This window comes from Gracilinanus agilis, chromosome 4 (genome assembly GCF_016433145.1).
Source record: "Gracilinanus agilis isolate LMUSP501 chromosome 4, AgileGrace, whole genome shotgun sequence".
NCBI lineage: Eukaryota > Metazoa > Chordata > Mammalia > Didelphimorphia > Didelphidae > Gracilinanus > Gracilinanus agilis.
Window position 1 is genome coordinate 135,125,139 of NC_058133.1, and position 14,984 is coordinate 135,140,122.

General features: G+C 41.2%; 1 protein-coding gene across 1 annotated transcript; it reads right to left on the bottom strand.

The window, feature by feature from the left end:
* Positions 1-516: 516 nt before the first annotated feature.
* On the bottom strand, positions 517-5,019 carry LOC123243587 (left-right determination factor 2-like). Its single transcript, XM_044671591.1, has 4 exons — positions 4,767-5,019; positions 1,811-2,054; positions 1,241-1,483; positions 517-883 (listed from the first exon to the last, which is right to left on the bottom strand). The coding sequence occupies exons 1-4, from the start codon at positions 5,017-5,019 to the stop codon at positions 517-519; spliced, it is 1,107 nt and encodes a 368-aa protein (XP_044527526.1).
* Positions 5,020-14,984: the final 9,965 nt, after the last annotated feature.

Genomic DNA, 14,984 nt, shown 5'->3' on the forward strand with positions numbered 1-14,984 from the left:
ATGATCAGAAATGAGAAAGTTCTATAGTTCTTTACAAAATCAAACTTTACTGGGAATTTGCGGGAGAATCACAGAGTGTTGATGGAAAAATGAGACAGTAAACAATCTTCCATTCACAGTTGAAACTATAGTGAATTATTTAGAATTTCATCTTTCTAAATCTAATTTCAAGGACTTTACAGATACAATATTTATACATAAAAGTGCTTAGAATAAAGGTAGTTCACAGTAACTATTGGAAACAGGAAAAAAAGATCACAAAATAGAATTAGGTCCCATCCATAGCCAGGACACCCATCTCCTGAACTCATGGTGGATTCTCTTGTCTTCCTAGGAAAACTGAGGGAGGCTAAACCAGGTAAAGGAAGTGACTTACTTAAACAAGTTACTTTCTATTCTTACCTCTCCTTCCCCATTATATATCCTGCCCATGGATAAACAGCCTCCAAGATGCCTCTGAACAAGCAAGTGTCTAACTAAAGCTACATTCTTCAGAAGCACACCAAAGCTCTGTGCTTATGGCTTCAGCCTCTTCAGGACGGGCATTCCTTCTGTGGTACAGCTACATTTTGTCACTTTCATGTTATGAAGGATGACTACCTTGGTCAAGGTCTTGTCTCCTTCCTTATGAGCAACAATCAGAGGTAGTGAGGCAGTATCTGTGGCCATGCATTTCCTTCCTGCCAAGAAGGGCCACTTGAAGTTCAGGTGCTCCTTCTTTGGCTGCTGGCAGCTCCCCACACAGTCATAAGTTTTGAAGCCAGGTGGGTCCAAGATCCAGTTCTCAGCCCACTTCAGACCCTGAAGGTTAATATATGTCTCACGGCGGCAGCATCTGGTGGCCCCTGTCACTGGGATATCAGGGTTGCAGTTGCCCTGGGCACTGTGTGAGTGAAAGAAGAAAAAGCAAGATGAGACCCCTGCATTGAAGAAAGGAGAAGGATGCAGAAGGTTGAGCTAGTCTTTGACACTCCAATAGAGATCATACTGGCCAAAGTAAGAGTGATGATTCTGCTACCCTTCACCTATGCCACATGTAACTTCTATAGCAAAATATAGCACCAAGACAGACTGTCTCCTGGACAAGCCATTTAGAACCCAGTTTCCCAACCTGGTATTTTTACATTCTTGTATTGGATAATCCTAAAAGATAAATGACATACCCCCAACACAAGGATGGAGTTAATTCTCAAAGGATTTCTCCCTAGAAGTTCCCTCAAGCCCATTCCCTTACTCATACCCATATTCCTTTATGTCCAATGTCTGGAGCTCCAGCTGGGGAGCATGCAACTTTCCATCAGCAGGATTCTGGGAGGAGAAGTAGACAAGTTTGTGTGCATTGGAGAACAATGGACTTATATTCTCCCTGTGGATAGACACCTCTAGGACCAGGGGCTTTGCCAGCTCTCTCTGTTGCTGCCAATAATTCACAGCTTGGGTCACATCAAAGGTTATCCATCCAGTTTCATAAATGGATACTCGCCTAAGGGGAAGAGAAAAACACTGAGAAAATACTCAGAGCACATTAGCCCTGCATCTGTATCTTCTGAGCAACAAGAGAAAGAGGTGAACAATAGGTGAGGATAAAGCTAGAGATAGGGATAGGTATCTGAAGGTTTGTACAGTCCAGGGGCTCAGTGAATGAACATGAAACCTCTAGTTTACCCTGTCTCTGAGGTTCTGGGATATTTGCAGGAGTGAAGCTGTCTCTTTCTCACCCATTAATATTTAAAATGCCCTCTTTCCCTTCAACCCAGAGTAGATACTGAGGATCAGGGGACCTATTTCATTTTCCTAAATCCTTTCCTACCTGGAATCAATCACAAAGGTTCTGTTGGTGCTATTCTCTCTGATTTGCACCCAGGAAATGGTCACACTGGCATAGGAGTTGAAGGGGAACATCTTAAGATGTCTCTTGATCTCTCCTTGTGGGGATGGCTTCTTGAAGAGCCTCAGTACAGCCTGGATAAGCTCCTTGGTGGGGGGAAGTCGATCCTTCATGCTGAAGACCAGCAGCTGGTTGAAGGCATCAGAGAAGAACCTGCCCATGATTTCTGCGAAACATAAATCCCATGGTCATTTTAGTCTTCTCTCCCTCAGAAATGGTACATGGTCTGGAAGGAGTCAAAAGTATAGCAGAGTCCTGGGAGAAGAGAGACTACAACAAGTTCCATGACTCAGAAATGCCAGAGTAAAGGCTCTTCTATTTCTACTTTTGCCATCAGTCCCTACCTGACCCCTGATTCCCACCACTTCTCCTGCCCTACCAACCCTTTGGTCACATGGAACTAAGGAAGGATTTATTTCTTAAGTATTTGACCAGCAATTAATAGGAATTAATACAAGGAAAGTAAAATAAAGCAGCTTTGCAGAGCTTTGAATCGTCACCCCTTGAATAGCAGAGATGCCTGTCCCTATACCCAATGGTCTGTCTAATTAAAAAAAAATCCACTACTCTAAGCTCTATTGTCAAGAGTTGGTGGTGTTTAGGCACAGTTTGTGGGGCAGCTGAGTGACAAAGTGGATAGAGTGACAGGCATAGAATCAGGAAGTCTCACCTTCTCTCATTCAAATCTGGCCTCAGACTTGTGTGACCCTCAGCAAGTCATTTACTACTGTCTGCCTCAAAATTTTCTTATGTAAAAAGAATTGGAAAAGAAAATGTCAAGAAGACTCCAAATGGGTCACAGTCAGACATGACTGAAAAACAGCTGAACAACAAAGCCATGGTTTATTTTTTTTTTATTTGGGAACTATTTAGCTTATTATACTTCCTTTTCCCAACAAGTGAAATTATTAAAGTTATAAGCCATACAACTTGCCCAGGAATTTGACCAAGAACAAATATTCTTTCTCCATCCTTTGAAAAATTAGGAAACTGAGAAAGAGGAAGAGAGGTCAGATAGAGAAGTGGGAGGCCTGGACTCTAGCTTGATTACATAAATAGCTGTCACCTTCAAAAATCACTTTGACTTCTCTGAGCTTCTGTTCCCTTATCTGTAAAATGGTGGGCCTAGATGAGAAGATCTTCACTGTCCCTTCCAGTTCTAGTCTTATCTAAAAACAAGTGACTTGCTTCTAAGTACATTTAGTAATCATAGGCTAAGAGACACTAGAGCAGATCCCTCTCTCACCTTCAACACTACCCCTTCCCTCCAAAGGCTGCAGTGCTAGGTAGGAAATACTGTCTCAGATGGGAGGGATCTGCCCCCACTCCACTGCCAAATTTTAGGCCATGAATGTGAGTCTATAAAGGAATTATTACCCCCAGTTCCTATAAAGCAGAGGAAGGCAGCCTAGAAGGGATCTTAGAGGTCATCAAGTCTAATATTTAAAGATGAGGAAATTGAGGCTAGAAAGATTAAGTGACTTGTCCAATCACATGGCTTATAAGTATCTGAGTCAGTGTTGGAACCCAGGCTTCTTAGCTTGAAGTCCAGTATCTGATCCACTGCACCAAGCTATCCATCTATCTACCTATCCATCTGTCCCTCTTTCCTTCTTTCCACCCCTCCTTCCCTCTTTCATTCCAATTTTTTCCCTTCTTTCTTTCCATCTTTCTTCCTTTGCTCCCCACTGTCTTTTCCTCTATGTGCCTTTGGCTATTACTAGCAGAGAGATAATAGTGAGTTCTAGTACTGGCTCTTAGGCCCAAGGATCTGAGGTGATGCCATCCAGTTTTAATCCTCAGCTTCTTGAGTGACAAGACATCATTGCCTATTAATCAAGAAGTTGTGGGGATAAGGAAAAAGACTTGTACAAAAATATTTATAGCTGTGCTCTTTGTGGTGGCAAAAAATTGGAAAATGAGGGAATGCCCTTCGATTGGAGAATGGCTGAACAAATTGTGATATCTGTTGGTGATGGAATACTATTGTGCTCAAAGGAATAATGAACTGGAGGAATTCCATGTGAACTGGAATGACCTCCAGGAATTGCTGCAGAGTGAAAGGAGCAGATCCAGGAGAACATTGTACACAGAGACTGATACACTATGGTACAATCGAACATAACGGACTTCTCTACTAGCAGCAATGCAAGGATCCATAGCAAGGCTGAGGGATTTATAAGAAAGAAAACTAGCCACAATCAGAGGAAGAACTGTGGGAGGAGAAACACAGAAGAAAAACAACTGCTTGAACACATGGACTGATGGGGATATTATTGGTGATGTAGACACTAAACGATAACTTTAGTCCAACTATCAATAATATGGAATTAGGTCTTAATGATACATGTAAAACCCAGTGGAATTGTGTGTCGGCTATGAGGGGGTGGGGGAGCTTAGGGGAGAGGGAAAGAACATGAAACATGTAACTATGGGGAAATATTCAAAATTTTAAAAAAAGTTATGGGGGACTATTTACCGATACTTTATATTTATACTGTGCACTTTATACTTTCCTTACACTTTTCATGACACTATCAATACACATCATCACATTTTATGCTCACAACAATACAGTTGGGAAAAATGGCAGAGGCTAGGTACAATTCCAAAGGTCTCACAGAGGATCAAAGATGGATTTGGAGACAATCTAGGTCACCTGTATCCCAGGCTAGTGCTGTTTTCAATGATCACCATCCCTACCTCCACCCAGGCTCTTTAGCCAAGTCAGGCCTTCTCCCTCTAATGGTCACTTGGAAGTCCCAAGCCAGAGACTCTCACTGCCCTCAGTGAAATGTGGGTAATAGAAGGCAGGGCCTGCCTATCACTATCAGGGTAGTTCAAGCCCCAGAACAAGGAGCAGGGCCAAGACTGTTACCTGCGATGGTCTGACTGTGCCTCTTTTCCCGGGAGAAAGGTGCCTCAGAGGTGTGCTTCATCAGAGATATGTATTTGGTCCTCACATGGTCTGGGATGACCAGGTTGTCCACCTCTGTCTTCTCCAGGACAGGGGCCTCCGTGAGGTGCAGCTGTCTCAGCAGGCTCTCTTGAATCTTCTCCTCTATCTTGATTGCGCTGATGCTGGCAAAGAGCAGTCCCCACATTGCCCAGGTCAGGACTTGGTACCTCATGCTGTTAGACTAGGTAAAGAGGCCTTGAACCAGGGCAGTTTTCCAACAGCTACAGCTTGGAAAGATGCTTCTGGCTCAGCTGTCTGTATGCAGGGGCTTGCTTATATAGACAGCTGGAAGCATTGAAGGCCCAGAGAGGGGAGGAGGGCAGACAGGAGGGTCACACCCCCCAAGACTCCCTGGGGCTAGAAGCCCATTAGGCAGACAAGTTAATGTCCTGGGAAGAATATACAAAATATTGTCTCAGCAGGAGCATAGGGGAGGAATTGGATCTCACTGTCTCTCTTGAGACCCTGCTTCAGCAGACAATGGCTTTGGGTGGCCTCTTTTCCAGGCACAATCTGTGCAGCAGACACGCAGTTTTTCTAAACAGCTGCACTTTTGTAGGCTTGAATTCCTTTGTGTTAGGCACTGGCTCCTGTCTGATACCCTGAGGACTCTGGGTCTTTCCCATTATTCAGAGCCCCAGGAATCTCTTCATGTTTCCCTTGTACAGTTGAGGAAACTGAGACACAGGCTGGACTCTGCAGAAGTCACAATCCTTTAGGAATTGTGAGCTTCTATGAATGAATGACTAATAAAATCCTTATGATGGTAAGATCAAAGATAACATCCTAAAACTTCTTTCATATCTGGTATGTTATATACTAAGTAGGCAGAAAGTCGAGATTAAAAATAATTTTAAAATTGTACAATGGCAAACACCAGGGCATAGTAGGGGCAATTTTAGAGAAAATTCTTTTTGGACTGGATCAATCACTTGAGGAAGCAAATCTGAGCTAATGAAACCTCTCCGATGATTGGCAAGAAATCAAGAGAAATCCTAAGAAGTGTAAAGCAGAGGCAGACCCTGTCATGCTGCTTTAGAAATTCTATTAAAGTTAAGGCTAGTTGTCCCTGCCTTGCTAGAAGACCTTGGCTCAGACCCACATAGCATAATGGATAGAGCCAGAATTGGAGTGTGTGATGTATTGGGTTTGAAACCTGTCTCTCACATGTATTGGGTGATCTAATGTCTGAGTCCAAGTTTCCTTGTTAGTAAAATAAGACTGTTGAACTTAAATACCCTGAATATTCCTTCCATTTCTAAATCCATGATCCTATGACCCTGCTGGAACTCAGTGACCTCTTCTGTAAAATGAGAAAACTGGTCTAAATGTTCTCTAAGGTACTTTCTCACTTGAGTACCCCTGATTCTGGAGAAAGGTACATGAGATTAAACTCTTACATATAGGGTTCTCATGGTCCTATCCAATCCTTCTCTTGTTTCTTAAACACTGACAAAGGGATCCACACTCATAGAAAGGAAAAGGCTTGTTGGAGAGGAATAATTCAACTTCAAAATGTTGAGAAGTTGGCCTTGGCAAACTTGGCACAGCCTTAACAGAAAGTGAAGAAATTCTCAAGAGTTCCATAATCAACTTCATCCAAGTCTGGTGATAGAGAGTAGAAATTCTGGGGAAAATATTGGACAAACCAAGTTCTGTAGAAATCTTTTCACTCATAGCAGCATCTCTGGCTTCTTTGGGTTTTCATTTTTATGGAATTCTTATAAAGAATGGAAGGATTTAGACAAATTACTCAGTGTGTTCCTCTACTTCTAAAGCTCTTTGAATGTTCTAGGCTGCTGATTCTTGGATTTAGAGATAATTGTGACAGCTAAATGATGGAGTAGATGGTTGGGCTTGGAGTTAGGAAGCCTTGAGTTTAATTCTTGCTTTTAGACACTAACTGTATGACCTTAGGCAAGTCACTTAATCCTGTTTAGCTTTATTTTCCTTATCTTTAAAACATAGATAATAAGAGCACCTACCTACCAGGGTTGTAGTGAGAATCAATTGAAATAACACATGTAAGGAACTTTGCAAATTTTAAACCACTATATAAAATCTATCTACTATTATTACTATCATATAATCATGAATAATTTGAATTTTACTTAGTAGGCATCAGGAAGCCATGGAAAGGTTTTGAACAGATGAGTGAATTACCTAAATGTATATATGCTAGGGAAAATGCATGGCAGTCATCTTGGCCCAGGATAGCACATAGACTTGGCCATACCAGATGAGAGATGAGTATAGGCATTGAGGCTGATCCCTTAGGGTTCGGAAAACAAATCTGTTATATAACAGATCATATTCCCTAGAGAGAGTTGAAATATAGTCACTGGTTTAGGGGTCATTATATGATGTTATGGAAATATTGGTGGGGAATGAGCACCTGTGAGTGGGCATCGGCTTGGAATATACAGAATGAGGAGGACTCAAAAACCAGGGCCCATCTATTTGATTTAATTTTTTTTAACATTATACCTTCTATCTTAGTGCCAATTCTAAGAAAGAAGATGGTCAAGGACCAAGCAATTGGGGTTAGGTGATTTGCCCAGGCTCAAATAGCTAGGAAGTATCTGAAGCTAAATTTGAACCCAGGTCCTGCTGACTCCAGACTTGGAGCACCTCACTGCCCTGGCCTACCCTTTTTAAAAGGGTATGGCTGTATAGAGGGAACAGATTTGAGATTTAGAGATATTATGAAAGAAAAGAAATTCTGGCAATGGGACATGAAAAGAGAGAAACAAATGTTTATAAACACTTAAACTCTCTTTCCTTTCTCTGCCCTCCCTGTTCCCAGGTCCTGGCTGAATATCATTGAGCTGATGTCATTAGTGAAAGACAGGAAGAATAAGGTTGTTTTCAGAAAGCTCTAGAGTTCATTTCATTATAAGTCTGGTACTCTTCCTATTATTAAACTTATACTCCTTTCTCTCTTCCAATAGTCAACCTTCCTATTTTCTCTGTAATGGAAGTAAGCCCTATCCAAAGGAATATTTGGTTCCTCTTTTTGCAAGTAATTATCAGGAAAAGGAGCCACTTTGTGCCAACATTTGTGGTTTTAAGTCAAGCCAAAAGGTGCAGAAGTGTCCTGTTTGGTGCTGCTTCCCGATTTGTGACAATCAGCCTTTGAAAATTGCCTCAGCCTGGTGTCTCATAAATATTAAATAGTCAGTGAGTCAATCCGTGCCACATGGTGGGACAAAACCCAGCAGGTATGGTCACATCTTAGAGGAGTGAAAGGCTCAAGGTGTCATAGTTCCAAATTCCACTGTTGTTCTCCTGCATGAATCCTAAGAGTCTCCCCACCAAAAAGAGAGGAAAAAAAATAAACAAGAAAGCAACCCAGCAACAAACCAGAAAACCCAGAATATTTGCTGTAGTTCTCAGAAACTCAAAGGGCCAGAGGGGAGATGCTGATGTCTTCAGACTTGCCCTGGAATTAACCCATTCTTGAGCTTGGTAACTTAACAAGGGGACTTAACTAGCAGGGGCTATGGAAGCAGCTGCCCTTACATCCCGGGCAAGTTTTACCTTCTACTATGTCAGTTCAATTCAGTTCAGTTTACGGAAAGCAAATCAAGTTGTTGTGTTGCAAAGCCTAGTCCTAGGTACTGGGGAGATAGAAAGTGTTGATAAGAGGCCTCTATCTTCATGAAGCTTACTGTTTAACAGGAACCTGTGATCATAACAGCTAGTATTTTTTTTTTTAAACCCTTACCTTCCGTCTTGGAGTCAGTACTGTGTATTGGCTCCAAGGCAAAAGAGTGGTAAGGGTAGGCAATGGGGGTCAAGTGACTTGCCCAGGGTCACACAGCTGGGAAGAGGTCAGATTTGAACCTAGGACCTCCCGTCTCTAGGCCTGGCTCTCAGTCCACTGAGCTACCCAGCTGCCCACTAACAGCTAGTATTTTTGAAAAGCAAACTTTTAAGGTTTGCAAAGATCTCCACATCTGTTATCTTGGCTGACACTTAAACAATCCTGAGAGGTAGGTCCAATTATTATTCCCATTTTACAAAAGAGGAAAATAAGGCCAAGGGAATTTAGGTGACTTGCAGACTCACATAACTACTTTCAAACCAAGTTTTCCTGACTCCAAGTCCAGCACACTACATGCTGCCTGTTGTAGGTGCCTCTAACAGAAAATAACCGTAATACAAAGTAAATACGTAAGAATGATGTAAATAAAGTCCTGTGTAAGGTCTGAGACATAATCAACACCGATGTGACCTTAGATAAGTCACTGTCTTTCTGGGCCTCAGTTTCTTCATCTGAGCAGGGAAAGATCAGTGGGGACTAAGGGGGATCAGTCTTTTCTGCAGGAGGGCTTTAAAAGATTAATGAGAATTCAACTAATTCAACAGAGAATTAGGCTGCAGGCTAGGAGATGAATTCTAGTCACAGAAACAGTGTGAGCAAAGGTCTATAGAAGGGCAGTGTGGATTATGAGGAGATAATAAATGCACAGTGAGTAGAACAAGGGATACAAAAGCAGATATGGCAATAAAGCTTGGTGGTAAGAGATGGTAAAGGATTTTGAAAGACAAGAAGAGTATTTTGAATTTTACTCAAAAGGCAAGAAGAAGCTAAGGAACGGTTTTGGGCAGAAGCTTAAAATACCTAGATTTAGGCATAAGGAAGATATATGTGGCAGTGGTCTTGGCCCAGAACAGCAAGTAGATTTGTTTTTATCCCAGGTGGGAGAGATAGAGGCTAGAGATAATTCTGAAGGGTTGGGAAAGCTGATTGGTTTTAGAAAATAGGTAGTTGTCCCCAGAGAGGGTTGAGACATAAGGAAATCTCTTCTCTTGGAGGGCTTCCATGGACAGGAAAGGTTGGATAGAGTGGGAAGGAATGCTGAAATGGAAGTCAGAAGACTAGAATTCAGATTCTGGCTCTCCATACAGGTGTTTGACCCTGGGGCAAGTTACTTAACCTCCCTTGAGCTCAGTTTCCTCTTCCTTAAAAAGGGATAATAATAATGGTACTACTACTCACTTCACTGTGAGGAAAAGAAACCCTTTAACAGTTATATCAATGTGAATTGTTACTATGTTGATTCAGAATCTACATTTCTTTCTGGGGCTGAGGAGTCTGATTGGCCCTTGGAACAGTCCCATCAACATTTAACCTTTTCCGTTTCCTGAATATCCAGGAAAGGTTGATGGGTCATTTGGGGCATTGTTTAGAGATGGTTACCAATGCAGACTTTATTTAAGGTTTTTTCCAATATGAAGAGGCTGAAGGCAAAGGCTCCTTTTCCTGCTAAGGACTTGCAAAGAGAGAAAGGTAAAAATATCTAGATATTCTTTAGGAGAGGCCTTTCCTATTTTACCCAAAGAGGAGCTTTAAGGTTGAGTGGGGAGACAAAGACAAAGACAAAGGCAGAAAAAGAGACAAAAGAGAGAGAGACAGAGAAAGATAGAGAGACAGACTGGGAGAGCTTTTAAATCTTTTCTGCAGTATAAGTGCCAGACTATTAAGTAAACTAGCAGAGAGGGGAAACTTCTGCCTGAGAGGAGTCTTCCACCTAAGTTTGCCCAAGATAGAGAATCATAGATTTCTAGAACTTGGAGCTGGAAATAGCCTTATAGGTTGCTGCTTCCTAATCAAAGGGTCATAAAATGTTAGGGTTTGAAGAGTTCATTAAGATAACATAATCCAACATGCTCATCTGACAGGTGAGGAAAATAGCGGCCCAAAGAAAAAGAGTAACTTGTTCAAAATCACTAAGCTGGTTAAGGGCAGAATGAGGATTATAAACCCGGTCTCTTGGGTCAGGCTCTGGTGATGTTTTCCATTGCACAGAATAGTAATCACCATGCTGGAGTTCAAGCCTAGACCATTTCTGAATCAGTTTTTTTGTTTTTGTTTTTTGAATCACACAAGAGAGATGCAGAGACTCCTCAGGCCCTGTCAAAAACATTTTGGGGGTTCAGTGTGTGCTTGGGCTGGGAGAGACCAAGGGAAGGCAGATGTCCCAGACCCATTATTCTTCTCAAAGATACAGGCCTCTTTTCCTGAATGTGGATTCCAGGCTGGTTTATGGGCTTTGCTGAGGAAAGACAGTTATTAAGTAAACAGGTTGAAGTCAGCTGCCAAAGCAAAAGAAGCAGGATGTGGATTGGAAGGCTTTTATGAGGGGTTTGATTACCCTTCTGACTACAGGGCAACCCCTGTGCTGTCTTCTTTGTCATGCAGGGGGAAAAGGCTGGGGTTCCACTTCAGTCCCTGGCAGTCCTAAAGCCAGAGAGGGACTGGGTTCATCTGGACTATCAGGCCATTGACTGAAAGGCCAATGGACTGTCATGGTAAAAATTAGGCCAGGCTCTTGTCTTTTTTTTTTTCTAGCATCACTATCTTTATTCAGGATTAACTATCAAAGATGAAGAAGATCCTGTCAGTGAATTGTTTCATGGCACATGTCTAAACATATAGTTTTATGTTAATATTTTGGATTGACATGATTATTTCAATAAATTTCCAGGGCTTGTTTTAAAAATGGGCCCTCCTTTGGCTTAAGAATGTAATGGTCTAAAAAAATCAAACCAAGCCTTAACTGATATAATAATATATTTTTTTTAATTTTAAACCCTTAAATTCTGTGTATTGACTTATAGGTGGAAGAGTGGTAAGGGTAGGCAATGGGGGTCAAGTGACTTGCCCAGGGTCACACAGCTGGGAAGTGTCTGAGACCGGATTTGAACCCAGGACCTCCCGTCTCTAGGCCTGGCTCTCAATCCACTGAGCTACCCAGCTGCCCCTGATATAATAATATTTGAAAAATTAGTTCTTTAATTTAAGAAGCCAAATCATCTTTCACTCATACTAGATTCATCTTATTAAATGATGAAATTTCCATTGAATTCATCAAATCAAATATCCAGAGGGATTGGAGATAGAGGAATTTAAAGACCACAAAAAATAGTCTTGACCCAGTCCTCTCTCTGACTGTGTTCAACTAGATGTATGTGCTTATGTTTATTGGGGGAGATGGGGTTTACATCTTCTCCCTGTCTGGGTCCCTCCTTTGTGGCATTATCCTGCTCAAAAACCTTGTGCAGAGCACTAGGCTTGGAAGAACTTAGTTCAAATCTGGCCTCAGATGCTTCCTAGCCCCCTGACTGTGGATAAATCACTTAACCTCTGCCCTCCTCAGTTTCTTCAGCTGTAAAATGGGGGAAGGTCATAATAGCACTTACTTCCCATGGATGTTATGAGGATTAAATAACATTGTAAAGCCTGGGACATAGTTGATGCCAAACAAATGCTTGCCTTCTTCCTTTTCTTAATTCCTACCACATCATGTCAGCATATTACAATAGAAAGAGTGCTATAATGGAAATCAGAAGAACCGGGCTTCTAAGTGTCACTTAATACCTGTGTGACACTAGATAATTATCATAGCCACTCTGGACCTCAGTTTCTTTGATCAAGGGTTAGATGACTTTTAAAGTCCCTTCTAACTCTAAATCTATCATCCTAAATTAAAATACTTGTGTCTTGGGTCTAAATCTACAATCTGTAAGGGACATTCCAGTCCAACTCGTTTGATTTTTTTTCTGGAATGTGCCAGAATGTACTTATTCACTAATGTTTTCCCTACCCCCACTAATTCAGAAAGGAGAGCCTTTCTACTTGCTTCACTTTGGAGAATGATTGAAATAACTCTCTCAGAGAATATCCTTTTTTTCCCTTTTAAAACAAAAATATCTTGTTTGTTGAGAAATTATTAAGGATTTGTTTCAATATGGAGTTTTTAATTTGTAAGGATTTGTTTCAATATGGAGTTTTTAATTTGTATATGTATTGCTAACAACTGGATTATTAATCACCTTTTTCTTCCTTTATACCATCTTCTATTTAGATCTGTGGAATATCACTCTCTCCTGAGTCTCCCACTTATCTGGCTCTTCCCTCTCTATTTTTTTTTTTTTTTTGCTGGATCCTAATCCAGGTTGTGCCTAATAGCAAGCTCATCACTCAGGGCCCTGTCCTGGGCTCTTTTCTTCCCCCCCCCCCTACATTGCTTCGTTTAATGATCTCCTCAGTTCTTATGTATTCACTTATCATCTCCATGCTGGTTGATTATTTTTGTATATATTTTGTACATATATACAGCTATAACCTCTCTTTTGACTTCCAGTCTTGCATTTTCAATTGCCTGTTGAACATCTCAAACTGAATATTTCATTGACATCTTAACCTCAAAATGCCTAAAACTAGATTCATTATTTTTCCCCCTCAAACCCTCGCTTTCTTCTAATTTCCCTGTTACACTTGAGGCTACACGGATTCTCTTAGTCACCCAGGCTCCCAACATAAGTCCAAATGCCAAGGCCTTCGTAACATCTCTCACGTATGCCTCTTTTTTTCCTTTGCAGACCTTTAGCACCTCAAGCCTAGACTGTTGCAGCAGTCTGCAGGTTGGTCTCTGTACCACAAATCTCTGCTTGTTCTGGTCCATCCTTAACTCAGCTGTCAGAGCGATCTTCCCAAAGTCTGACCATGCCAAAGCCCTCCTCACTAAACTCCAGTTTACCTGTTACCTCCAAGATCAAATATAAAATCCTCTGTTTGGCATTCAGAGCCCTTCAATGACCTGTCTCCTCCCACAAAACCCCAACTTTCTAGGTTTTATTTTACTTGTGCTGTTCCTAGCCCAAGACTTTCCACTTCCTTGCTCTAGGCATTTTGAGTCACTATCTCTTACAATTGAAAAGTTACTTATTTCTGTTTGCTGGCTTTCCAGTCTTTTTTTTTTTTTTTTAAACCCTTACCTTCTGTCTTGGAGTCAACTGACTCCAATGCAGAAGAGTGGTAAGGGCTAGGCAATGGGAGTTAAGTGACTTGCCCAGGGTCACACAACTAGGAAGGTCAGATTTGAACCTAGGACCTCCCATCTCTAGGTCTGGCTCTCAATCCACTGAGTCACCCAGCTGCCCCCCCCCCCCCATTCTTCTTTTAAGACCAAAATCTCATCTCCAGGAATCCTTTCCTCATCCCACTTAATTCTAGTGCCTTTTATCTGTGGATTATTTCCATTTTTCCTGTATATATCTGGTTTGTATATTGTTATTTGTATGTTATCTCTCCCATTAGAAAGAGCTTCATGGGAGGAAGGATTTTTTTTTTTTTGGTCATTCTTTATATCCCAGGGCTGAGAGTAGATATTTAAGAAATGTTATTTGGAATTTAACAAGCATCAAAAATGCAAATGTTTCAAGATACTTTGATCTTTGAAAGAAATATAATATTTTTATACAAGTAAAGTTGTACTTCTCTTTGGTCTTTTTGAAAATATTTTGTTGTTTGTTGTTCTTTCCCTCCCCCCATGTCTATCACTACTCACTTAGCTACCTCTCCCCTTACAGTGGAAGCCCTCTTTTGTAAGAGATGTGTCTAGACAAGGAACACAAATCAACAGATCAGCCATGTCTGAGAATGCATGCCTCATTCTGTATGTCTGGTCTATCACCTCTTTGCCCAGAAGTGGAAGGTATTATTTCCTCATCAGTCTTCTGAAGATATTCACTACACTGGCCTGACTTCTATTGCCTTCTACACAATTCAATCAGCACCTCAAAACCTCCCTCTCTGAGAAAGATAAACCTTGACTAAGAAAGCTTTGCAAAGTACCTGCCACTATCACCTTAGCCTTAGGAAATTTAAATAGATCCAATTAAAAGCAAATTTTAAGTTAAAACTTTTCAGTTATCAGGCATTTTTTTCTCTTCTCCCCTTAAAAAGAAAAACAAAACCCTTGTAATAGCTATGTATATCAAAAACAAACTTCAATATTGGCCATGTACAAAAATGTGTGTTTCCTTCTAGGTATTTAGTTCTATCACCTCCCACTAAGCAGTGGGTAACATTCTTCACCTATGGTCCTCTGGAATCATGGTTTATTGTTACATTGACCAAAGGTCCTAAGTCTCTCAAAATTATTTCTTTTATGATGTTTTTGTTATCATATAGATTGTTCTTCTAGCTCTACGTACTCTAGTTTTACTGCAAGTATTCCCAGTTTTCCCTCCCTCCTTTCCTTCCTTCCTCCCTCCTTCCCTTCCCTTCCCTTCCCTTCCCTTCCCTTCCCTTCCCTTCCCTTCCTTTCCCTTCCCTTCCCTTCC

Excerpts from the sequence above, each read along its gene's own strand:
- LOC123243587 (XM_044671591.1), bottom strand. The coding sequence starts at position 5,019 with ATGAGGTACCAAGTCCTGACCTGGGCAATGTGGGGACTGCTCTTTGCC. Across the intron at positions 2,055-4,766 it reads GCACAGTCAGACCATCGCAG|AAATCATGGGCAGGTTCTTC; the intron begins GTAACAGTCTTG and ends TATGTTTCGCAG. Across the intron at positions 884-1,240 it reads TTGGACATAAAGGAATATGG|TGCCCAGGGCAACTGCAACC; the intron begins GTATGAGTAAGG and ends TCACTCACACAG.